We start from the raw sequence: 26143 nt of genomic DNA on the forward strand, positions 1-26143 counted from the left end.
TAGCAGTGTGAAGATGGACTAATACAATGTCTTGTGAAAACGTTCATTGATATTTTTAGTAAGATAAGCCTTGTGCCAGTATCAAAGCATTTTATATTTGATGGAATATGGTGTATGTATATATACACATGCACATACACAAACCAGACACAAAGACTTATTTGAATTTAATGTTCACAAGAATTTCCTGAAAACAACTGTCAGGGCAAAGGCATTTTAATAATGTTTTCATTTAATTTTTTTTTTTTTTTTTGAGACAGCATTTTGCTCTTTCACCCAGGCCGGAGTGCAGTGGTGCGATCTTGGCTCACTGCAACCTCTGCCTGCTGGTTTCAAGCGATTCTCCTGCCTCATCTTCCTGAGTAGCTGGGATTACAGGTGCCTGCCACCACACCCGGCTAATTTTTGTATTTTTAGTAGAGACGGGGTTTCACCATGTTGGCCAGGCTGGTCTCGAACTCCTGAACTCGTGATCTACCCGCCTTGGCCTCCCAAAGTGCTGGGATTACAGGTGTGAGCCACTGCAGCCGGCCCTAAATTTTTATAAATGGTATTGGGACTATTACATACACATGCATATACACACACACATATAAACAGCTCCCGAAAATATAAACAACTTTTGCTGAATTAGGAACAATGGAGAATACCTGAAATAGAGGAAGCACTGGTATTAGACCATCTAAGGGAACCAGAAAACAAAACACAAGAGTGTGCACTACTTTGAATGTGACATAATAAGGGTGGCCTGGGCCTAGGGTTTGTCACAAGAAGCAAAAGTGGGGATAGTGAGATTGTCCTCACAACCAATAGTGAGATTGGTTGCTTGGGGAAGTAAAGTGATTTAACCTGGCACATCACCTTCCCTTAACCCAGTTAGCAAGCCCTAGTCTCTGCTTCCAGGAGGAGGAGGTGAGGCCAGTGACTGGTATTGTCCTAGGGGAAATAGGAGCATCCCTATGCCTGGGGCTAGCGGGCCAGGCATGCTGCAGCACAAAAAACCTGCCACTCCTCTGTCTCTAAAAACAAGTCAGAGTGCACATCAGAGCAGCACATCCTATTCCTGCACTGAAGCAGACTACATCCAAAGTACTCTCCACTGTGAAACTAAACACATATCAGAATTACCAAACATTTCCAAAAAAGCTGACTCCCATATAATAGAGAAACAATGCTGATCCAATGGGAAATACTATAAAGGCAGTAGTAGAATAAACGAAACAGGAGTTTTGTTTAAGTACGAATATTAAGAGTAAGTATGAATAGCATCCTCAAAATGATATGATGGGAAATAGCAAATCTCTATAACAAAATCAACTAGAGATTACAAAAATTACTTAAATGTCCTTGTGGAAACAAAATCTTTAATAGAGGGACTTCCATTTCTGGGAAAATGGAAGAGATGTCCTTTTCCCTGTTCCTCCCACTAAGTACAACTGAAAACTCTGAACGTTATATATAAAACAAACACAAGATGACTCTGAAAGGTGGAGAGAAGAGAGCAGACTGGCTAGGGACCACAGGACCCAAGAAATGACATAGTCGTGAAGTTCCATGGACTTTATTTATATCCCAGACTTGGAGCTAAAGAAGCTGGCAACCCTAAAACGCCAATATTCAGAGATGGAAAAAAAAATTCTAAAGAAAAGCCTACTCTGTATAGCTAAAGAAACAGGAAAGGGAGTCTAGCAAGACAGGACACTATTATTTTATTTTATTTTATTTATTTTTTGAGATGAGTCTCCCTCTGTTGCCGAGGCTGGAGTGCAGTCATGTAATCTTGGCTCACTGCAACCTCTGCCTCCTGAACTCAAACAATTCTCCTGCCTCAGCCTACCGAATAGCTGGGATTACAGGCGTGCACCACCATGCCCGGCTAATTTTTGTATTTTTAGCAGAGATGAGGTTTTGCCATGTTGGCCAGGCTGGTCTTCAACTCCTGGCCTCCACTGATCTGCCCACCTTGGCCTCCCAAAGTGCTAAAATTACAGGAATGAGCCACCACGTCCAGCCGAGACAGGAAACTTTTAAATAACCCCTTACTTAGCCAAATGCCACAGAAAAATCTGTGGCCCCACCACCACTCTTAACACCAAAGGCCAAGTGGAGAGTCTAGACTTTTACCTTTATAGGCTGTAACAAGGTGTCCAAACTTCCTGACCAAGTAGTCTCAGAAAAAGCCCAGTGTGAAACCAGGGTCTTTCATTTTCATCAGGCAGTAATGAGCCCCTCCTGTATGGTGTCAATGCCAACTAAATGGAGAACGTGGACTTTCATACCTAATGAAAATATTGTTCAGGAAAGAAGGAGAAATTAAGAACATTCTCAGGTGAAACAAAGCTAGGAGAATTTGTTGCCAGCAGACCTACCATAAAGGAAAGGCTAGCTGGGCGTGGGTTGGCTCATGCCTGTAATCCTAGCACTTTGGCAGGCTGAGGCAGGCCAATCACTTGTGGTCAGGAGTTCGAGACTAAATATACAAAAAATTAGCTGGGCATGGTGGTACTCTACTAAAAATACAAAAATTAGCTGGGCATGGTGGTACACACCTGTAGTCTCAGCTACTCAGGAGGCGGAGGCAGGAGAATCGCTTGAACCCCAGAGGCAGAGGTTGCACTGAGCCGAGATCGTGCCACTGCACTCCAGCCTGGGTGATAGACAGAGACTCTGTATTAAAAAAAAAAAAAAGAAGAAGAAGAAGAAAAAGAAAAAAGAAAGGCTAAAGAAAATCTGAGAACAGAAATTAAATATTAAACAAGGAATCTTGGAAAATTAGGAAGGTAGAAGAAACACAGCAAAATTATGGGTAATTTCCTTATCTTGAGTTTCCTCAATTATGTTTGACAACTGAAGCAAAAATTGTATCACTCTTAGGTGGTTTCCAATGTATATAAAAGAAATATTTAACTTGATTATAATTTGGGATGGGTAAGGGAAGGGAAGGTTTCTACACCTAATTCAAGCTGGAAAAATGTCAAACCAGTAGACTTTGTAAGTTATGTATATATAACGTAATGCCTAGCAAAAGTGTCCAATCTTTTGGCATCCCTGGGCCACATTGGAAGAACTGTCTTGGGCCACACATAAAATACACTAACAATAACGATAGCTGATGAGCTAAAAAAAAAAAAAAATCATAAAACAATCTCATAATGTTTTAAGAAAGTTCACAAATTTGTCTTGGGCCGCATTCAAAGCCTTGCTGGGCTGCATGAGGCCCACAGGCCGCAAGTCAGATAAACTTGGCTACAGCTACTGCTAAAAAAATTGATACAAGTGATCCACCCAAAAACACTATAAATAAGAAAATGGCAGAGGAGGAAACCAACAATTCATCCCTTCACAAAAGCAATGAATAAACAAAAACTTACAGAATCAACTCTTGAAAAATTTAGAAACCAGAGTAATCTACTTTTTTGTTTGTTTGTTTTTTGAGACAGAGTCTTGCTCTGTTTCCCAGGCTGGAGTGCGGTGGTGCAATCTTGGCTCACTGAAACCTCCACCTCCCGGGTTCAAGTGATTCTCCTGCCTCAGCCTCCCGAGTAGCTAGGACTCCAGGCCTGTGCCACCACACCCAGCCCAGTCAGGGTTTCACCATGTTGGCCAGGCTGGTCTCGAACTTGTGACCTCAGGTGATCCACCTGCCTCGGCTTCCCAAAGTGCTGGGATTACAGGCATGAGCCACCACACCCAGCCCAGATTAATCTTTTTTTTTTTTTTTCTGAGACAGAGCAAGACTGTCTCCCAGGCTGGAGTGTACTCACTGCAACCTCTGCCTCCTGGATTCAAGCGATTCTCCCGCCTCAGCCTCCTGAGTAGCTGGGATTACTGGAACCTGTCACCAAGCCCGGCTAATTTTTGTATTTTTTGTAGAGACAGGGTTTCGCTACGTTGGCCAGGCTGGTCTCAAACTCCTGACCTCAGGTGATCCTCCAGCCTTGGCCTCCCAAAGTGCTGGGATTCCAGGCGTGAGCCACCACGCCCAGCCAGAGTAATCTATTTTTGAAGGGCTTCAAGGTGGCTGACTAGATCCATCTAGTACTAGCCTCTTCCACAGAAAGGAACCAAATTAGCATATAGATAATCACACTTTGAATAGATCATCTGAGGGAGAACACTGGAATGCAACAGAGAAGTGATGGGAAAAGCTGAAAGAAGGAGAGGCAGCCTGCTTGGCCAGGAGAGTCTGGGAGCCTGGAGAGGCTCCCTAATGCAGGGAAACGGTTAAGTGAGAGACCCCCAGTGGTCCATATTCCCATCAATGGCTAATCTTCGCCAACGGAGACCCCCTCTACCCTCATGAGCCCTGAGACTAACACAGGTAGCTGCCTGAAGACTGCACAAGGGCATTGCTCCAGAGGGGGAGTGCATGTTGGGTCCCACAAACCCTTGAGTCCTAAGCAGCTGCTGTGTGGCACCATTTTGATAGCCCAATCCCCACCAGAATGCATCCTGCCCTGGGGCCCAACAGGCCCTGCATCTCCACATCCCTGGAACCCCATCACATTTGCCACCCATAGCTACCCCAGCAGGGATGAGGCAGCAGCCACTGGCAGTGACCCCACTTCCCACAAGCAGAGTGGTGGCTGCACATTTTCATGAGCACTAAGGACAAATCCACTGCCTGCATTGGCCACCACTGTAGGCTTCTGCAGGACCAAGAGGTGAGCAAAACACATTTCCCCCAGCTCCCTATGGCTGCTACCATTTGAAAGCAACTGTGATGTCCCCAATAGCATGGTTGTAGCACAGCTGCTACTCCCCCTGCCCCTCCGTGTATTCCATTGGTGGCCTGGGGATAAACCCATCCCTGCCTACCACAGTCAGCACCTGCAAGCACCACCAGATGGCTCAAGGACAGTCCCTGGCCTGAGAATGCCATCCAGGGGTCTGGGGATCGCCCAGCCCAGTCCACAACCATTGGCACCTGAGCACTCCTCCCAGGGTCTGAGGTCAGGCCTACACAACCTGCCACTACCACCACAGCTGGCAGCCACCTGCACACACCACCTGCAGACCTGGGGACTTGGCTGCCCAGCCCATTGTAGCCACTACCAACACCAGCATGGACTGCATAGGTTCCAGAAGGTTGTCCCACCACTGCTACTGGCATAGGCCACACAATTCAGCTGCACAGGGGGTTAGGGACCCACCTAACCACCCAGCCCATTGCTGCCACTCCTGGCACTCAAGCAAGCCACCTGAAGGCCCAAGAATTGGCCACAGTGGCTCATGCCTGTAATCCCAACACTTTGGAAGACCAAGGTTGTTGTGGGAAGTCAGGGACCCCAAACGGAGGGACCGGCTGAAGCCATGGCAGAAGAACGTGGATTGTGAAGATTTCATGGACATTTATTAGTTCCCCAAATTAATACTTTTATAATTTCTTATGCCTGTCTTTACTGCAGTCTCTAAACATAAATTGTAAAGATTTCATGGACACTTATCACTTCCCCAGTCAATACCCTTGTGATTTCCTATGCCTGTCTTTACTTTAATCTCTTAATCCTGTCAGCTGAGGAGGATGTATATCGCCTCAGAACCCTGTAATAATTGCATTAACTGCACAAATTGTACAGCATGTGTGTTTGAGCAATATGAAATGTGGGCACCTTGAAAAAAGAATAGGATAACAGCAATTGTTCAGGGAATAAGAGGGATAACCTTAAACTGTGACCACCAGTGAGCCGGGCAGAACAGAGCCATATTTCTCTTCTTTCAAAAGCAAATGGGAGAAATATCACCGAATTATTTTTCTCAGCATGGAACATCCCTGAGAAAGAGAATGCACACCTCTGACCTGGCCCCCCGGGCGTGGTCATCTCTTATGGTTGAGACTGCAGAGGTGAAATAGACTCCAGTCTCCCATAGTGCTCCCAGGCTTATTAGGAAGAGGAAATTCCCGCCTAATAATTTCTGGTCAGACCAGCTGATCTCAAAACCCTGTCTCCTGATAAGATGTTATCAATGACAGTGGTGCCTGAAACTTCATTAGCAATTTTAATTTCGCCTCCGTCCTGTGGTCCTGTGATCTTGCCCTGCCTCCACTTGCCTTGTGATATTCTATTACCTTGTAAAGTACTTGATGTCTGTGACCCACACCTATTCGCACACTCCCTCTCCTTTTGAAACTCCCTAATAAAAACTTGCTGGGTTTTGTGGCTTGTGGGGCATCATGGAACCTACCGACATGTGATGTCTCCCCCGGATGCCCAGCTTTAAAATTTCTCTCTTTTGTACTCTGTCCCTTTATTTCTCAAGCTGGCTGATGCTTAAGGAAAGTAGAAAAGAACCTACGTGAATATCGGGGCAGGTTCCCTGACAGAGGTGAGAGGAGCACTTGAGCCCGGGAGTTCAAGACCAGCATAGGCAACATGGCAAGACCCCATCTGTACAAAAATAATTTTTAATTAGCTGAGTGTGATGGCTCACGCCTGTAGTGATGGCTATTCAGGAGGCTGAGGTGAGAGGACTATTTGAGCCTGGGAGGTTGAGGCTGCAGTGAACCATGATTGCACCACTATACTCCAGCTTGAGTCAGAGTGAGATCTTGTCTGAATAAAAAAAGAACCAATCTGCCTGGACCCTCTAACACCAGTGCCAGCATATGCTACCCTGGGACCAAAAGACAGGCATGCTCAGCCCACTGCTGCCAACAATGGGGCCTGGAGACTGGTCCATGTGGCTGGCAACCCAGTCCCAAGTAAAACTTCACCACAGCCTACACTGACAACAGCACCCTGAGCCACTGAGGAAATCACAGAAACCACTGACACCGTTTGCAGTTGAAGCAATCATACAGAGACTACACTACTTCATGCACCTAGAATCAAAGCCAAGGTGCCTATCCAACCAACACCACAGATACATCTTCAAGAAAAATTCCTCCCCTATGAAAGCAAATTCAAAACATTGGAAGAAGCAACTATTACACCAGATGTGAAGATCTCAATGTAAGAACACAAGAAACATGAAAAAGCAAGGAAATATGACATAACCAAAGGAACACATTAATTCTCCAGCAAAGATCCCAATCAAAAAGAAATTTATAAAATCTGAAAAAATAATTCAAAATATTTATCTTACTTTTATTTATTTATTTTGAGATGGGGTCTCATTCTGTCACCCAGGCTGGAATGCAGTGGTGTGATCATGGCTCAGTGCAGCTTCGACCTCCCAGCCTTGAGTGATCCTCCCACCCCAGCCTCAAGCGGTCCTCCCACCTCAGCCTCCAGAAGAGCTGCGACTATAGGCACACATCACCATATTCCACTTTTTTTTTTTTTTAAATTAGAGATGAGGTTCTCCTTATGTTCCCCAGGCTGGTCTTGAATTCCTGGGCTCAAGTGATTCTCTCCCGTCAGCCTCCCAAAGTGCTGAGATTACCGGTGTGAGCCACTCTACCCAACCAAAAATATTGATTTTAAAGAAGCTCAGTGAGATACAAGACAATAATGAAAAACAAAACAAAGGAATCAGAAAAAAACCAATTCAGGATATTAATGAGACATTTTCAAACAGATATCATTTAAAAAAACAAATTCTGGAGCTGAAGAATTCACTGAATAAAATATAAAATACATTCAAAAGCTTCAACAATACACTACATCAAGCAGAAGAAAGAATCTCAGAACTTGAAGACAAGTCTTTTGAAATAACCCTGTCAGACAAAAAAAAAAAAAAAAAAGAATTTTTGAAAATGAAGAAAACCTACATGACATATTGGGACACCAATATAGGAGAACAAATATTAGAATTTTAGATGTTCCAGGAGGTGAAGAGAAAACAAAAGGGCTGGAAAACCTATTTAATGAAATAATAGATGAAAACATCCCAAGTCTAGCAAGAGAGATTTGAACTTGCAGATTCAGGAAGCTCAGAGATCTCCAAATAGACACAATTTTAAAAGATCTTGGCCAGGGACAGCAGCTCACACCTGTACTCCCAGCACTTTGAAAGGCCAAGACGGGAGTTGTTCAAGACCAGCCTGGGCAACATAGCAAGACTCCATCTCTACAAAAAATAAAATAATTAGCTGGATGTGGTGGCACATGTGTGTAGTCCTGGCTATGCAGCAGGCTGAGACGGAAGGACTGCTTGAGCTACCATTAGAGCTCAAGGCTGCAGTGAGCTAGGATCATGCCACTGAATTCCAGCCTGCGCCACAGACTGAGGCCCTGTCTCTAAAAAAAAAAAAAATTAAAAATTAAAATAAATTAATTTCAATTATAATGATATTGATAAGTTAAAAGAGAATAGGAAAAAAGATACACCATGTAAATACTAACCAAAAGAAAGCTGAGTGGCATTACTAATATCAGAAAATGCCAGTTTCAGAGAAAATCAGAGCAGAGATTATGAAATTATACAAAATTATTTAAAAAAGACCTGGTGCAGTGGCTCACGCCTGTAATCCTAGCACTTTGGGAGACTGAGGTGGGCAGATCACTTGAGGTCAGGAGTTTGAGACCAGCCTGGCCAACATGGCAAAACCTTGTCTCTACTAAAAATACAAAAATTAGCCGGGCGTGGTAGCATACGCCCATAATCCCAGCTACTCGGGAGGCTGAGGCAGGAGATTGCTTGAACACAGGGTGCAGAGGTTGCAGTGAGCCCTCAAAAAAACAACGAAAATTATAAAAAGATCAGTTCACCAAGAAAACATAATAATCCTAAATGCTATGCTTCATATATCAGAGTTTCAAAATACATAAACGAAAAGCTATCAGAACTCATTATAGTTGAGAACTTTTATACATCTCTCTCAGCAATTGGGAGCGTTCTCAAAGTTATAAAGGGCCTGAGTTGGGGGAAAAACACATCTATAGTGCAGTCATGAAAATGTAGCCTCAGGGAAAAGATGAAGCCAATGTTTATTCTTTCTGTGAAACAGCAGGGCCTCTAAGAATCTGTCATTTTTGGGCCAGGCACGGTGGCTCACGCCTGTAATCCCAGCATTTTGGGAGGCTGAGGCGGGCGGATCACGAGGTCAGGAGATCGAGACCATCCTGGCCAACATGGTGAAACCCCGTCTCTATTAAAAATACAAAATTAGCTGGGCGTGGTGGCGGGCACCTGTAGTCCCAGCTACTGAGGAGGCTGAGACAGGGGAATGGTGTGAACCTGGGAGGCGGAGCTTGCAGTGAGCCGAGATTGCACCACTGCACTCCAGCCTGGGCAACAGAGAAAGACTCTGTCTCAAAAAAAAAAAAAAAAAGTATCTGTCATTTTTCCACAGTGGCCTCTTAGGGAGCACAATAAAGAGAAGAGCCTGTGGTGTGTCTTTTGTTTCATTTAATGAACCCTAATAAAATTCACAGTATACACAGAATTTTCAAGAGAATTGTACTACTTGATGCACTACAAGCTTGAGCTTACAGGGGCAGAAACGGTACAAAGTGAGAAAGGATCTTTGGGCTCCCAAATATCTACAAGAAAAAAGTATGAGAATAGTACTCAGTTGTAAACATGTGCTACTTTTTATGAAGAAAAAAAAGAAAACCCCAGCGTGACTCAGAAAGTGGAACCAAAAGATCAGATGGCAGGACAAGAGCCATAGAAAATCATTTCCAGGGAACGCTGATCAAGGAGCTGGTTATGTGTGCCCAGCCAGATTTCAGAATTGTTACGATTAGCAATTTTCTTCAACTGTTTTACCCACCAACTTTCTGAATCTGAATGCTTATTATTCTATGCCTGTTCCACCACTGGATATGGGTGTGTCAAGAAACTGTAGATTGAAGTTAGTTCCCAATATTGTGGACTGAGAGGGCTCATACTCAAGGAGTGTATCCCAGGAACTGCACTGAAGGAGGCTTATCCACACCTGGACTTGATTTTTTTCTTTCCAAATTTAATTTTAGGTGCAGGGGGTACATGTGCAGGTGTGTTACATGGGTAAATTGTGTGTTGTAGGGGTTTGGTGCAGATTATTCATCACCCAGGTAATAAGCATACTACCCAAGAGGTAGTTTTTTGATTCTCATCCTCCCACCCTCTGTCTTCAAGTAGTCCCTGGTATCTATTGTTCCCTGCCTTGTGTCCATGTGTACTCTGTGTTTAGCTCCCACTTATAAGTGAGAACATGCTGGTTTTGGTTTTCTGTTCCTGTGTTAACTTGCTTAGAATAATGGCCTCCAGCTCCATCCTTGCTGCTGCAAAGGATATGATTTTGTTCTTTTTTATAGCTGTGTAGTATTCCATGGTGTGTGTATGTATGTGTGTGTGTGTGTGTGTGTGTGTGTATATATATATATGGTGTATGTGTATATATATATGGTGTATGTGTGTGTGTATATATATACACACACACATTTTCTTTATCTAGCTGGGTTTGATTTAGATAAGGTCCTAGACTTCAAATTGATACTGTCATAGGATGAGACTTTGGAAGCCTGAGGGAAGTGCATGAGTGTATTTTCATGGGGCAGGATGTGAATGGTGGCCAGGAGGCAAAATGTGGCAGACTGTATTTTTCAAAGATGGATACAATATTTCCCATCCCACATGGTCTTCCACAGTATGTTCTTAGCACTTTTCCATCAAGAGGTAAACTCAAATTCCTCTTCCTTTGAATTTGGGCTGGATTTAAGTCTCACTAGTAACCATTAAAATGCAGAAGTGATGCTGTAATACTTCCAAAGCTAGGTCAGAAAAGGCCAGCTTCCACCTGGTTCTCTTAGAATGTTCACTCTTGGGATGTTCATCTTGGAATAAACATTCTGTGAAAAATCTGTGACCATGTAGGTGTTCCTGCTGCCAGTTCTAGCTAAGATTGGTATTCAAGTCCTCCAAGTCCAAAATTCAAGCATGAGAGAGAAGAAGCCTGGAAGTGGATATTCTAGCCCTACCTGGACTAGTCATTCAAATAACCCCAGCTGAGACTCCAGACATCACGGAGCAAAGAAAAAACATCCCTGCTGTATTCTCTCTGGATTTTTGACCCACAGAACCTATGAGCATAACATGCTTGTCTTATGGCACGAAGTTTTGGGTGGCTTGTTACACAGCAATCATCAGAGCACTTAAACCCTTCTCAAAAAGAACCACTGGAAAGTTATACCAAAGAGTAATAAAATGGTTTTTTTTTTAAGAGGGAATTGATGGAACAGATTGTATGGAACACAAACTGATGCAAAATTTCTCTGAACACATTTTATGTTTTTAACTTTAAAATCATGAAAATGTTATAGTCTTTAAAAGTAAAATTAAATCAGAAATAAAAATGGCAGTCCTTGAACCCTGAAAATAAATAGAAACGAATGAATCTAGCTGCAAATCAGGTTGGTTAGAACTAAGCATTTTCCCTCTACATTCGTAGTGAATGATATTTGAAGGACGGAGAGTGATGCCAAGAAATCTTCAACTTCATTCAGCATTCATTTTTGGTGGTAATGCTCGTATTCTGTTGTAAGTATTTTATACTGTTTATAGATCACAGCACATACATTAGTTCATTGTTAAAATCCAACAAGATGTTCAGGGGAAAAGGAAAAGCCGCGAGAATAAAATTAAAGTTAAAAATAATGCGGTATTAAATTTGAATTGGAAGTATCAATATAAACTCAGTTTTTATTTTCCTAAGTTAAAAAAACTTTTAATTGAACTATAATAAACGTAAAGTATACAAATGTACAACTCAATGAATTTTCACAAACTGAATACATCAGAGTAATCAGCACGCAAATCAAGCAACAAAACATTACTAGCATCTACAGAAACCTCCCATTGCTCTTACCATCACTATCCCTCCTGCCATGTACCCCTACCTCCCTCACCCCCACCAGTATCTTTTTTTTTTTTTTTAGAGACGGAGTCTCTCTCTGTTGCCCAGGCTGGAGTGCAGTGGCGCGATCTCGGCTCACTGCAAGCTCCGCCTCCTGGGTTCACGCCATTCTCCTGCCTCAGCCACCTGAGTAGCGGGGACTACAGGCGCCCGCAACCATGCCCCGCTAATTTTGTTTTTGTATATTTAGTAGAGACAGGGTTTCACCGTGTTAGCCCGGATGGTCTCGATCTCCTGACATCATGATCCACCCGCCTCAGCCTCCCAAAGTGCTGGGATTACAGGCGCCTGCCACCACGCCCGGCTAATTTTTTGTATTTTCAGTTTTTTTTTTTTTTTTTTTTTTTTTGAGACGGAGTCTCGCTCTGTCGCCCAGGCTGGAGTGCAGTGGCGCAATCTCAGCTCACCGCACGCTCTGCCTCCCGGGTTCACGCCATTCTCCTGCCTCAGCCTCCCCAGCAGCTGGGCCTACAGGCGCCCGCCACCACGCCCAGCTAATTTTTTTGTATTTTTAGTAGAGACGGGTTTTCATCGATCTCCTAACCTCGTGATCTGCCCGCCTCGACCTCCCAAAGTGCTGGGATTACAGGCGTGAGCCACGGTGCCTGGCCGTATCCTGACTTCTAACTACATTAAAAAGTTCTCAATTTTTGTATTCCATATAATCATATAGTATGTCCTCTTTTGAAGGGGTGGGTTGCCCCTCCACACCTGTGGGTGTTTCTCGTAAGGTGGAACGAGAGACTTAGGAAAGAAAAAGACACAAAGTATAGAGAAAGAAATAAGGGGACCCGGGGAACCAGCGTTCAGCATACGGAGGATCCCGCCAGCCTCTGAGTTCCCTTAGTATTTATTCATCATTCGTGGGTGTTTCTCCAAGAGGGGGATATGTCAGGGTCACAAGACAATTGTGGGGAGAGGGTCAGCAGACAAACACGTGAACAAAGGTCTTTGCATCATAGACAATGTAAAGGATTAAGTGCTTTGCTTTAGATATGCATACACATAAACATCTCAATGCTTTACAAAGCAGTATTGCTGCCCGCATGTCCTACCTCCAGCCCTAAGGCGGTTTTTCCCTATCTCAGTAGATGGAACGTACAATCGGGTTTTATACCGAGACATTCCATTGCCCAGGGACGGGCAGGAGACAGATGCCTTCCTCTTGTCTCAACTGCAAGAGGCATTCCTTCCTCTTTTACTAATCCTCCTCAGCACAGACCCTTTACAGGTGTCGGGCTGGGGGACAGTCAGGTCTTTCCCTTCCCACGAGGCCATATTTCAGACTATCACATGGGCAGAAACCTTGGACAATACCTGGCTTTCCTAGGCAGAGGTCCCTGCGGCCTTCCGCAGTGTTTGTGTCCCTGGGTACTTGAGATTAGGGAGTGGTGATGACTCTCAAGGAGCATGCTGCCTTCAAGCATCTGTTTAACAAAGCACATCTTGCACCGCCCTTAATCCATTTAACTCTGAGTTGACACAACACATGTTTCAGAGAGCACGGGGTTGGGGGTAAGGTTATAGATTAACAGAATCTCAAGGCAGAAGAATTTTTCTTAGTACAGAACAAAATGGAGTCTCCTATGTCTACTTCTTTCTACACAGACACAGTAACAATCTGATCTCTCTTGCTTTTCCCCACACTCTTTTATGTCTGGCTTCTTTTGCCCAGCATTATGCTTTTGAGATTTATCTGTATTATACACAGTCATAGGTTGTTCATTTTCACTGCAGTATAGTGTTGATTCAGAAACTTTATTTCTGCAGAAAAGCAACAGTTCAATATTCAGAAAGAACAGGTGACTTTAGAACATGATGCCACATCCAGGGAAACATACCTCACATCCACCTTCCAACACAACTAACCACCTGACATGAGGTCCGAACTTTCCACCTTTGCCGTCACCTGTTTTGGTTACAGCAGTTATCTGTTAAAATGGGTTCATATCCCATACTCACAAGCATTAAGAGTGAAAGTTACAGGGTAAAAGGTGCTTCAGATACATTAAGTTAAATAAAATCAATTAAACTCTCATTACTTCATTATTTGGAGAAGCTATAGTTTTATTTTCTTAATTATTAATTTTAATATGCTCATTTAACCACAGAATGCTTTCTAAAAATACCATCAAGCACTAGTGTTTCCTGGGAAATGGTTTCAAATGCTATCAAGTTTCTTATTCCATTTGAGAAATAGAATATAATGATGTAATACACTGAACATCATGGCTTCCCAATTATAACAGCAAATACAGTTCATAATGGATGACCAAGGTGAAATCACCGAAGTCCAACTGATGCAATCATTTATAAGAACTGTCTTTATTAATTTTGAGAAGGTAATTTTAAGGTGTTGGGTTACACTTTTACATACATAAAATTCATTCCATTCTTAATACATAGAAAGCTAAAAAAAAAAAAAAAGACAATAAGCATGAATTGAGATGATACTGGGCCAGAATCGTATCTCTTTTACTATCATTATGATGTTCTGAAGGTAGAATGCCTAGAATCTAAATATATAATTAAAGCTGGATGGATCTGGTCCAAGATATTCCACATAAATGATTTTCTATTCTATACTTAAACTGTTGGATATAATTTGCCATAGAAATTAGAATTACCAGATTTCTCTTCATACGGAAAATGTCTAGATTTTCGTTTTGCCAGCCCTCCTCACCTAGTTCTTATAATCAGTTTTAGGTTAGTCTTGTAGAATAGTATGTTGGAAAAATTTAGCAATTACCAATTCTTCAAAGATTTTACTTGTAAAAAATTAGGTTCTCGGAGTCTCTCTGAGACCACTCTGGCTCAGGAGAGTAGGATTTTTTTTTTTTAAAGTTAGATTCTAAATGTATTCTTTTAGAAAGCGTATCTTCTAACCGTCTTAATTTTTCATTTGTTTGTTGGTCTACTCAGGCTCTCTTCATTCAGCATGTGAAGTCAATTTTAGTAATTTTTACCATAAAATAATTCTGGATTTTCAATATTTTAAAATACATGTATAGTGTGTGTATAAATATAAATATATATACCTACACACTATACACACACACATTACATATATATAGTATAGCAACTTATAACTTTAAAAATCCATAGCTGTCACTTTTATCATTCATATAGCTGTAGCTGTGTAATCTTTCATATTTCTGTGATCAAAACTGCAAAGGTCTTGACTATATTGGTATCCTTTAAAGAAACACACACAAAAAAACCAAGTCTACTTTTTATTGTTTATGCCAGCGCTGACAATAGAAATACGTGAGCTACATATATAAATTTTCCTATAACACTTTTAAAAACAAAAAATAGTGTTATTCATTTTAATGTATTTTATTTGAACCAATATATCTAAAATATTATTTCAATATGTACTCAATATGAAAAATTGAGATACTTAACTTTTTTAAAATAACTAAGTCTTCAGAATCTTGTGTTTTACAAAAAAACACCATTTGAATTTGGACTAGCCACATTTCAGTGCTCAATAACTCAATTTCAAGTGCTCAACAGGTTGCTAGTGACTACCATATATTAGTACAGGTCTAGTCCATTATTTCCCACATTTAGCAGTAGTAATTGCTTTCTTTTACTCATTCTTTAAACATATGAAGTGAGAGCTGGGCATGGTGGCTCACGCCTGTAATCCCAAGACCTTGGGAGGCCGAGGCAGGTGGATCACCTGAGGTCAGGAGTTGAGACCAGCTTGGCCAACATGGTGAAACCCCATCTCTACTAAAAATACAAAAATCAACCTGGTGTGGTGGCGGGCGCCTGTAATCCCAGCCACTCGGAAGGCTGAGGGAGGAGAATGGCTTGAACCCGGGAGGCAGAGCTTGCAGTGAGCCGAGACTGTGCCACTGCACGCCAGCGTGGGCGAAAGAGCGAGACTCCGTCTCAAAAAAAAAAAAAAAAAAGGTGCATACCATGGGTACTATAATATAGAGATAGAGAGGTCAACTAAATAAAATGTGGACCTACATTTTAACTTCCTGAATACATTATCGTCATTATAGTGTAATTAATATTCCAATCCCAATGTGTAGAGCTTTGGCAACATCCACAAGTTTTAATATGTAGAAATTTTCTTTTTTTCTTTGAGATAGAGTTTTGCTCTTGTTGCCCAGGCTGGAGTGCAATGGCGTGATCTCGGCTCACTGCAACCTCTGCCTCCTGGGTTCAAGTGATTCTCCTGTCTCAGCTGCCCGAGTAGCTGGGATTACAGGCGCATGCCACCACGCCTGGCTAATTTTTGTATTTTTAGTGGAGATGAGGTTTCACCATGATGGTCAGGCTGGTCTCGAACTCCTGACCTCATGATCTGCCCACCGGCCTCCCAAAGTGCTGGGATTACAGGCATGAGCCACCGGGCCCAGCCAGAAATTTTTTTTAAAATAATTCATTTTAAACTGGCTATAATTTCATGGATAATTTGATCTTTAAAAGAACATCATGGAAAATTTTAAATACACAAAAGTAGAATAGCAAAAACAAAAGAAATAAAAACCATGTATCCAAGACTTACGTTACCATCATTTTGCCAAACTTGTTATTCATCCTCATTTTTCTTTTGTATGAACAAAAGGACATTCCAGATATATCATCTCCTGTGTATAAACTTCAGAAATTATCTCTAACAAATATACTTTTACATAACCACAATGCTATTATCACACGTAACAAAGTTTCTTAATATTATCTAATATTGTCAATATTCCATTCTCCCAATTATTGTAAGTATCTCTTCTTTTACATGTTTGTTCAACTCATGATCTAAGTAAAAATCACTCTTTCATTGCATTTGATTGATGTCTCAAGTCTGTCAATACCTAGGAGTTCCACCTTATTTCTTAAAATGCCATTTTATTGGTTGGGAAACCAGGTGATTCCTCTTGTAGAATTACCCTTATTTTAGATTTAATTGCTCCTTTTTGTGTCATGTAATTTACTCTTCCATTCCTTGAATTTTCTCTAAACTGAGAGTTGGCTCTTGAGGCTTAAATTCAGGTTCAATATTTTTGGCAAGATGTGTATATCTTACTGTATCACATTAGGAGGCACGTAATTTTTACTCTCTTGCTTTTTGTGAAGTTGAGATGATGAGTGGGTTCAGACGTTGTCAGTCTCATCTATTCACTATAAAGTTCACAACCTTCACTGAATGGTGTCAACCTCTACAGAGAATCATGCCTAGATCCATTATTTCACTATGTGTTACACAATAGTTTTTCTAATATAATTTTCTATTATTCTTTCTGCATTCATTAGCCTGGAATTTTCTAATAAAGAAGAACTTTACCTCCTTAACTTCTGGTTGCCTTGAAATACAGTTCCTACAGGAAATGCAGACTAAATGACTTTCCTTTCCTTTACACATTTTCAGAATGAAGTGGTTCCCTAGCAACCTTCGTGTGTATATACACAGATGGAAGAATATGGAGATAATAACAGGTAAGATCAAAAGCTTTTCCACATTCAGTCCTGTAATAAAGTTCTTTTCTAGGATGAATTTCCTAAAGTTTAACATGGTTTCAAAGGTGATGAAAGGCTTCTATATGTTCATTAACATATTCTTTCCTTTAAATAAAACTTCCTATGCTTAGTTGTGAGCATGAAGCAAAAGGGATTCCCATGTTCAAAAACCTTTCCTCTAGAATGTACTTCCTATGCTCAACATAAAATTCGCAAAGGAAGAGTTCTAATAATTATTAAGTTACATTATGAATTCGCTGATGGTAAGTAAGATGTGAATGTTGTCTAAATGCCTTTTTACATTCCTTACATTTGTATGGTTTCTCACCAGAATGAATTCTCTGATGTTGAATCAGTGATGAATGAAGTCTAAAGGCCTTTCCACATTCCTTACAGTCATAGGGCTTTTCACCAGTATGAATACTTTGATGTTGGGTAAGTTGTGAAAGCAGTCTAAAAGTCTTCTCACATTCCTTACACTTAAAGGGTTTCTCACCAAAATGAATACTCTGATGTTGAGTAAGCTGTGAGAACAGTCTAAATGCCTTCCCACATTCCTTACATTCATAAGGTTTCTCTCCAATGTGAATACCCTGATGTGAAATAAGTTCTGAGTAACGACGAAAGAACTTCTGACATTCCTTACATTCATAGGGCTTTTCACCAGTATGTATTCTCTGATGGAGAGTTAGATGATAGCCACGACTGAAAGTCTTCCCACATTCCTTACAATCATAAGGCTTCTCACCAGTGTGAATTCTCTGATGGAGAGTAAGTTGCTGCCGCACTCTAAAGGCCTTTCCACACTCCTTACATTCATAGGGTTTTTCTCCAGTATGAAGTTTGTGATGTAGTCGAAGGCCTGTACTGCACAGAAAGGCCTGACCACATTCCTTACACTCATAGCACTTCTCAGCAATGTTCAATCTCTGATGTCGAGTAAGGTGTGCATACTGCCTAAAGGCCTTCCCACATTCTTTACATTCATAGGGTTTCTCACCCGTGTGAATCCTTTGATGGAGATTAAGTTGTCCTCTAACTCTAAAGGCTTTCCCACATTCTTTACATTCATACGGCTTCTCACCAATATGAATTCTCTGATGTACTCGAAGGTCTGAGCCACATGTGAAGATCTTTCCACATTTTTTACATTCATAGAGTTTGTCAGAAGTATGAATTCTCTGATGTCGACTGAGGTGGGCACACTGTCTAAAGGCTTTTCCACATTCTTTACATTCATAGGGTTTCTCACCAGTATGAATTCTTTGATGGAAAGTAAGTTGTTGTCGTACTCTAAAAGCCTTCCCACATTCCCCACATTCGTAGGGTTTCTCTCTGTTATGACTTTTCTGATACAGAGGAAGACATGTGAGTTTTCTGTAAGTAGGCATTTTTTCAGAGGTGGTTTTTGTCACTTGCCTGAAACACACCTCATGAGGACTTTCTTGTTCTTCAAGTCCACAGCTTTTAATTCTTTCCATTACCTTCCACTGAGATAAGTTCATTTCATAAATATCCTTTCCTTGAAATAACTTTTTAGTGTCATATCTGGATTCCAAATCTGAAAGAAAACAAGACCAAAACATATTTTCCTGTTCTACACAAAATAAACAAACGAAAACTTTATAATAGAAATCAGTGACCAAAAAAAAAAAAGAAAGCCCAATTGAAGTAAATGGGCTCAAAATCTCTAAAATAGGTAATTTAAAAGAAGCTAAAAGGAAATAAGAAAATGATGAGTTAAGACCAGGTTATTTGGGTGCAGATCAAAGTTTGAGACTCCCCACTTAAATTTTTCAATTTCTCTTTTCAATTAGAATACAGAGCAAATACTTTATCAGGAGTAACATGGAGTCTGTCGAACACAAGGTATCAACTCAAGCCACTGTCCCCTTTGCTGTCCATGTCCCTATGACACTTGCCTGCCTCCTTTCTGCTCCTAGAATGTGTCACAATCTTTCTTTTCTTTTTTTTTTTCGAGACGGAGTCTCTGTCGCCCAGGTTGTAGTGCAGTGGCTCGATCTCAGCTCACTGTAACCTCTGCCTCCCAGGTTCAAGCAATTCTCCTGCCTCAGCCTCCCTAGTAGCTGGAATTACAGGAGTGCGCCACCATGCTTGGCTAACTTTTGTATTTTTAGTAGAGACAGGGTTTCACCATGTTGGCCAGGCTGGTCTCGAACTCCTGACCTCAAGTGATCCGCCTGCCTCGGCCTCCCAAAGTGCTGGGATTACAGGCGTGAGCCACCACATCCGACCCAATCTTTCCACTTTTTGGAGCTTTTCACTGGCTATTAAATCTCCCAGGAATCCTGACTTGGGTTTGCATGGTTGGGTTTCTTTCATCCATCAGGTTTCATTTTAAAAATCAGAAAAATTATCCCTGCTGACTTCATGTAATATATATCCTTTGTTTTCTATCCCAGTCACTTCTTTCTTTTTTCTTTCTTTCTTTTTTTTTTTTTTTAAAGACAGAGTTTCGCTCTTGTTGCCCAAGCTGGAGTGGAATGGCGCAATCTCGGCTTACTGCAACCTCTGCCTTCTGGGTTCAAGTGATTCTCCTGCCTGAGCCTCCCAAGTAGGTAGGATTACAGGCATGTGCCACCACTGTATTTTTAGTAGAGACGGGGTTTCACCATCTTGGCCAAGCTGGTCTTGAACTCCTGACCTCGTGATCCACCTGCCTCGGCCTCCCAAAGTGTCAGAATTACAGGCGTCAGCCACCGCACCCAGCCTACTTCTTTCCTTTTTTTTTGAGACAGAGTCTCACTGTGTTGCCCAAGCTGAAATGCAGTGGCATGATCTCGGTTCACTGCAATCTCTACCCCAGGGTTCAAGCAATTCTCGTGTCTCAGCCTCCCAAGTAACTGGGATTACAAGTGCCCGCCACCGCACCTGGCTAATTTTTGTATTTTTAGTAGAGAAAGAGTTTCACAATGTTGGCCAGGCTGATCTCGAACTCCTGTCCTCAAGTGATCTGCCCGCCTCAGCCTCCCAAAGTGCTGGGATTACAGGTGTGAGCCACCATGCCTGGCTACTTATTTCTTGCTGAACACTTTTCTCAACTGGGTTGTTATTCATTACTTTCTCCATTTATTATTCTCTTTATTTTCTTACCTTAAACTTCCCCAAGGGCAGAAACAATTTTTCACTCACCAGTGAATAGCAAATCCACAGTACATATTAACTGTGAATTAAATTCTCATAATTAGTCAACAATTATGGCATATGGTATCCTGCCTCCAATCTTAAACCTTACTACACTGATTAAACATTCTTTTTATCACTTCCTACAGAGATGGGAAACAAGTACATCTAAGCTATCTCAGTAAAATATATAAATGGAAAATAGTGATTTCTTTACACTTCATCATCCTTCCAATTGCCTCTTCATGTACACTTGCAGATACCTCCACTGCAGTTCAATTCCTACTTTGCATAATCGTAAGTGAACTTTGCCCCCTTTCACAACCAAGGTAGTAAGAGGCTCTAAATATTTATCTTTACTTGAGTTTACATAACTTGCACATCTATGTTACAGGTTCCCCATATCTTCCTGAAAGTCCCCATAATGCCATTTGTGTACTTCCTAGAGAATATTTCAGTGATTTTCCAGGTGTAACAACAGGTTTATACTATGGTAAAAGGCTAGTAAAATTCTGAGCAAAGAGATGTTTTTTGCAAATGCGCCTGTTCTCAAAATCTTTGCAATAGGAATTCAATACTCTTCAAAAAGGAAAAGGTATTTTAAATAATGTTGCTTTAGGGTTAGGGTTAGAGTTAGGGTTAAAGCAACGTTATTTGTAATATACCCAAACTGGAAAGAGTCCAAGTGTTCATCAATGGAAGAACAGCTAATAAATGATGGCATATTAATACATCACAATACTATACAACAACAAGAATTAACAAACTACAACTACATGCAGCAAGGGCTAATCTCAAAAACATAATGGTGAATACAAAACTAGACATACAATAATCTATACTGTACAATTCCATTTTTATGAAGTTAAAAAATGATAATTAATAATCTATGGTGGTGTCAGGACAGTGGTTAGTCTTGGTGGGGAGGAATGACTGAAAGAAGTCAAGAGGGGCTTCTGGTATCCTAGTAAAGCTCTATTTCTGAATCTGTGTACTAATTAGATGGGTGTGGTCACTGTGACAATTCACTAATTATCTGTATATTTTTGTATATATTTATATTTCAATAAGTTTACTTTTAAAAAGTATACACTAAAAAGATAGTAAAAGACAACAATAATTTAAATGCTGTGGGTAAAATGTGACCAGGGACAGGTAAATGAATGGAACAGAAAATACTGCTATATAATCGTGTTTCTCTCTCTCTCTCTCTCTTTCTCTGTCTCCCCACCCAAAAAAAGCAATACAAAACTATGGCAGTTGTCTAGAATTTTGGGGATAAAGTCCATTTATGGCCTCAATAAGACAAATAAGATATAAGTGATATTAATAAAAGCATCATAATTAGCTAAATAATGGTAGTAAATAAGTAAGTAGTTATGAAGGTAATACAAAGGTTAAGAAATAAGATGCTCATTTCAAAGGATTTACCTGCAAATTAAAAATAAAACCAGTAATCTAAAAGGAAAGCCAGTCAAAAATCGAATTAAAGGCTAAAACATTCATAAGAAAGTGAGAACGTGTTACTGTTTATAGCATTAAAGTCCACACAAACTGGGCACCATGGCTCGCACCTGTAATCCCCAACTACTTGGGGAGGCTGTGGTGGGAGGATCACTTGGGGTGGAAGGATTATTTGAGGCCAGGAAGTCAAGACCAGCCTGGCCAATGTAATGAGACCCCAATCTCGAAAAACTAAAATTAAAAGAAAGAAATTTAAGCCCATACAAATTGGCATAAGAAATAATAAACAATGGAAAAGGTAATGGAATAAAGGAAGTGAGAAGACAATGCAAAAGTAAATATAAGCATAAACAAATTAGGACAAAATGTCTGTATTCACTAATAATCAAATTAGAATAGGTTGTAAAATTTATCCTGTAAAATTTGAAGGTTTTCATAAAAAAAAAAAAAATTGCCAGTGTTGATAAGGTGAACTTGAGATTGTCATATATGGCTCCCTACTTAAGTGACAAGCCAGATCAAGATCTTGGTATTTCGAACATTCTCAGTTAGAAGGCTGTTCTATAATATACACAGCTGAGCTGTACGCTACCAAATAGCCATGTTTGTTCCCAAGTTTGCCTATTACAGTTCTTACTGCTGCAAGCAACTAAAATTATTAATGTTTAAAGACAATTATTTCTATGAAAACTAAGTTGGATGTTTCGTAGTATTGGCTATACATAAACATTTCATTTTTGTCAACGTAGGCATGGGTGAGAAAATAGTAAAAGACAGAAAACATAAAAATTCAAGAATTCTGCCCTCAGATTGCTTCACAAGTATCTTTACATTCCTGTTCTACTTCAAAGAAGTTGAAACGGGAAAGAATAGCCTATGTTTCATAAGTACTTTAATCAAGACAGAATGGGCTAGACCTACACTGAAACAAAATGCTGGGCCAAACATCAAAAGATTGGACTATGATAGACAATTTTAATGTTCTACCTCCAAAAACATGTATGTAAAATATGTATATATTTTAATTTTAATATTAACATTATTTAATTATATAATACTATATAATTTAATATTAATAAAATTAATAAGCCAAATACTAGTTTGGATTCTACTGAATCAAAGAGTTTAGTCTAGTAAGCACTGCTAATGTGAAAACAAAATATTAGTCCATCTTAGATCAAAATGAAAGAAGTGTTATTTCCATTTACAGGGCATCAACTTTAATTAAAAATAAAATAGGGGCAGGGTGTGGTGGCTCACACCTGTAATACAAGCACTTTGGCCGAGGCAGACAGATTGCATGAACCCAGGAGTCTGAAACCAGTCTGGGCAACATGGAGAAACCTCGTCTCAAAATAAAATAAAATAAAATAAAATAAAGTAAAATAAAATAATAAAATAAAATAAAATAGGGAGCAAATTATCTTGTCATCCCCGGAGGTATGCTGTTTCCTGAGGTATAATGTCTCCCCCACCCCTTTTTTTTCTGGCTGATACAAGATTATACAGGATACAGAATATTTATGACCAAGACAATTCTTATTATATTAACATCAGAGATCTGAAAATGTTAAAACCCTATGACCACAAAATTGTACTTCTGAAAATTAACACTGATCTAATACTGCATAATCCATACTGAATTCCAATGAAATACTGAATAATCCTCTGGTTCAGACGATAATCTTACTGCCATTTCACCAAGGAACCAGAAACAACTGAAAGAAAAATATGTATTCTCTTCACCACATTCTCCAATCAATCTATGTCTGAATTCTTACCATATATGTGGTTTTACGTCATCAATTGGTTCCATTCCTTCCCATCTACTGAAGGTCGCTGCCTACAAAACTACCCTCTCTCTCTACTTCATCAATGTTCCTCTCTTTGAAATCATTCTCGTAGCCTATAAACATGTTCTAATATTTCACATCGTAAAATATATTCCTTGTACTCTTATGTATCTGCTTCCCTTCTATGGCAAAATTCATCCAAAGAATAGTTTAACCTTATTTTCATCATTGCCTCACCACCATTTTCCTTTTATCTCTCAGTAACTCTAAAACAAACAAATGAAAAACCTTTATAACAGAGCATTTCTAACGTATCAAAAAGTAGACAGAACAGCATAATAAATCTCCATGTATCCAGCATTAACCCCATGCCCAATCTTGGCCTACGCACCTCCCAATCTACTTCCTTCGTATTATTTGAAGCAAATCTTGGATATTACATCGTTTCATGTGTACAAAGTTTGCATCTCAAAAAGCACTTTTACACATAACCACAATACCATTATCCAAACCCAAAAAATGAATTATTAAATATCATCAAAAGTCAATGTCCACACTTCCATCTGATAAAATTTTAAACAATCTAAAAAGAATAACTCTTCCAAACAGAGTTCACAGAATACAACTGTTGACGTGTCTTTTACATCTCTTTTAATCTATAGGTTTTCCTATCATTTATTTATTTCCCTTGTAATTTATTTGTTGAAGAACCTGTTTTTGGTCCTGTAGTTTCCCATATTCTGAATTTGGCTCACTACATTCCCAAGGTGTAGAACATAGTCCTCTGTCTTCTTCCCGTAAGTTGGCAATTGGCTTTAGATGCTTGATAAGACTTAGGACCTTTTGTTGGCAAAGTTACCTCATAGGTGATATCGTGCTCTTTCATTAGGAGAAACAACACCCGATTGCCTCTATTTCTTTGATGCTATCAGCACTGATATTCAATATCTAAATCCAATAGTTCTTATGGGTTCCACAATGGTAATATTCTATCATTTCTTCTTCATTTATTCACTGAACACTTTTATTAAGAGAAACATACCTCCATCTACTACCTATTCATATAATTCTTATAAGAAAGGCAGGATAAATGCTTCTTTTCCTTTTAATTTATGCTTTTTAAATGTTAGTTTTCTAGTAACTTTCAATGATGAATAATTTGCTGTTAGTATCAAGAATTTATAAAATTAAGTGTATTTTATGCATTGCAATACACTGCAGTCATTATATGTAATGACGTTCAAATAGTCCCATCTTTGGCCAACTGGAGCCTGACCAACCCCATCTAAAATTACTCTATTCACTCATTATAATTCTCCATATCCTTACCTTACTCACTTTTCTTCATAATACCTAATTACTTCAGGATATTTTAGTAATCCATTTACTGATTTTATTTACTTGTTTACTGTGTGACTCCCCACTACAATTTAAACTCCATGAACAGGGGCAATGAAAAAATGTATACATAAAAGTCAAAATATAAAAGATGAGCTAGAAAGGGATTAGATTCAAAATACAGGTAAAATGGAATCACTAGGGAAGAAAGCTTTCCCCTACTGAAATAGGGGAAAGAAAAGGGAGGGAAACAAGATAGAAAAGAAACGACTGAGGCCAGGCGCGGTGGCTCACGCCTGTAATCCCAGCACTTTGGGAGGCCGAGGCGGGTGGATCACGAGGTCAGGAGATCAAGACCATCCTGGCTAACATGGTGAAACCCCGTCTCTACTAAAAATACAAAAAAATTAGCCAGGCATGGTGGCAGGTGCCTGTGGTCCCAGCTACTGGGGAGGCTGAGGCAGGAGAATGGCATGAACCCGGGAGGCGGAGCCTGCAGTGAGCAGAGATCGCGCCACTGCACTCTAGCCTGGGCGACAGAGCGAGACTCCGTCTCAAAAAAAAAAAAAAAAGAAAAAAGAAAAAAAAGAAACGAGTGATAAGTGGAAGTATGGATGAAATGTCTTTGATGGCTCATGCTGAGAAGATCTAAATTTTCTTCCCAAGTTTCAGGTCTCTTCTTCACAATTGACATCTAAGGGGTGTGTCTCCTCCTCAACCAGCAGGTCTGGCCATGCCATAATGGCTGACCTCTGCCTGATCAGCACTTACCTAGAGTCCATCTTCTTTTCTCATCCCTCACAACCATCCAGGGCTCTTTCCCTTGTTCCAATAGGGTGATCACATCTGGCTTAGAAATGGAACATCCTGCTTAAAAATAAATAACAGAACATAATAAAGAATTTATTTAAGGCTTCAAAACGAAAAAGACTATCACGATTGAAAAACATTCATAGCATAGAGTTACTTTAGGATCACAAGGAAAAACAAGAACACAGAAGTAGGGACCTGGTTTTATTTTAATTTAAACTTACACAGGCTCTGTCTCTTGAGAGTAAAGAATAGTTGAAAGCACTGGTTTCAAATCCTGCCTCTCTTTCCCATGTCAGTAGAGCAACTAATTCAATCTCTCTGCACCTCA

At 40.2% G+C, this 26143-nt stretch overlaps 1 protein-coding gene across 9 annotated transcripts in view; it reads right to left on the reverse strand.

The window, feature by feature from the left end:
• Positions 1 to 12553: 12553 nt before the first annotated feature.
• ZFP30 (ZFP30 zinc finger protein) overlaps positions 12554 to 26143 on the reverse strand; it is a 62660-nt gene continuing 49070 nt past the window's right edge. For 5 of the 9 annotated variants that reach the window (XM_063600235.1, XM_057300544.2, XM_057300543.2 and 2 more), the window contains 2 exons: positions 25774 to 25872; positions 12554 to 18824 (listed from right to left, as the gene is read on the reverse strand). In XM_063600235.1, the coding sequence (XP_063456305.1) occupies positions 17500 to 18824; positions 25774 to 25872 (1424 nt within the window). In that variant the 3' untranslated portion in view covers positions 12554 to 17499. The remainder of the gene's footprint in view (positions 18825 to 25773; positions 25873 to 26143) is intronic. The other 4 variants (XM_063600238.1, XM_008960856.6, XM_063600237.1 and 1 more) reach the window with 1 other exon arrangement.

This window comes from Pan paniscus, chromosome 20 (genome assembly GCF_029289425.2).
Source record: "Pan paniscus chromosome 20, NHGRI_mPanPan1-v2.0_pri, whole genome shotgun sequence".
Classification (NCBI taxonomy): domain Eukaryota; kingdom Metazoa; phylum Chordata; class Mammalia; order Primates; family Hominidae; genus Pan; species Pan paniscus.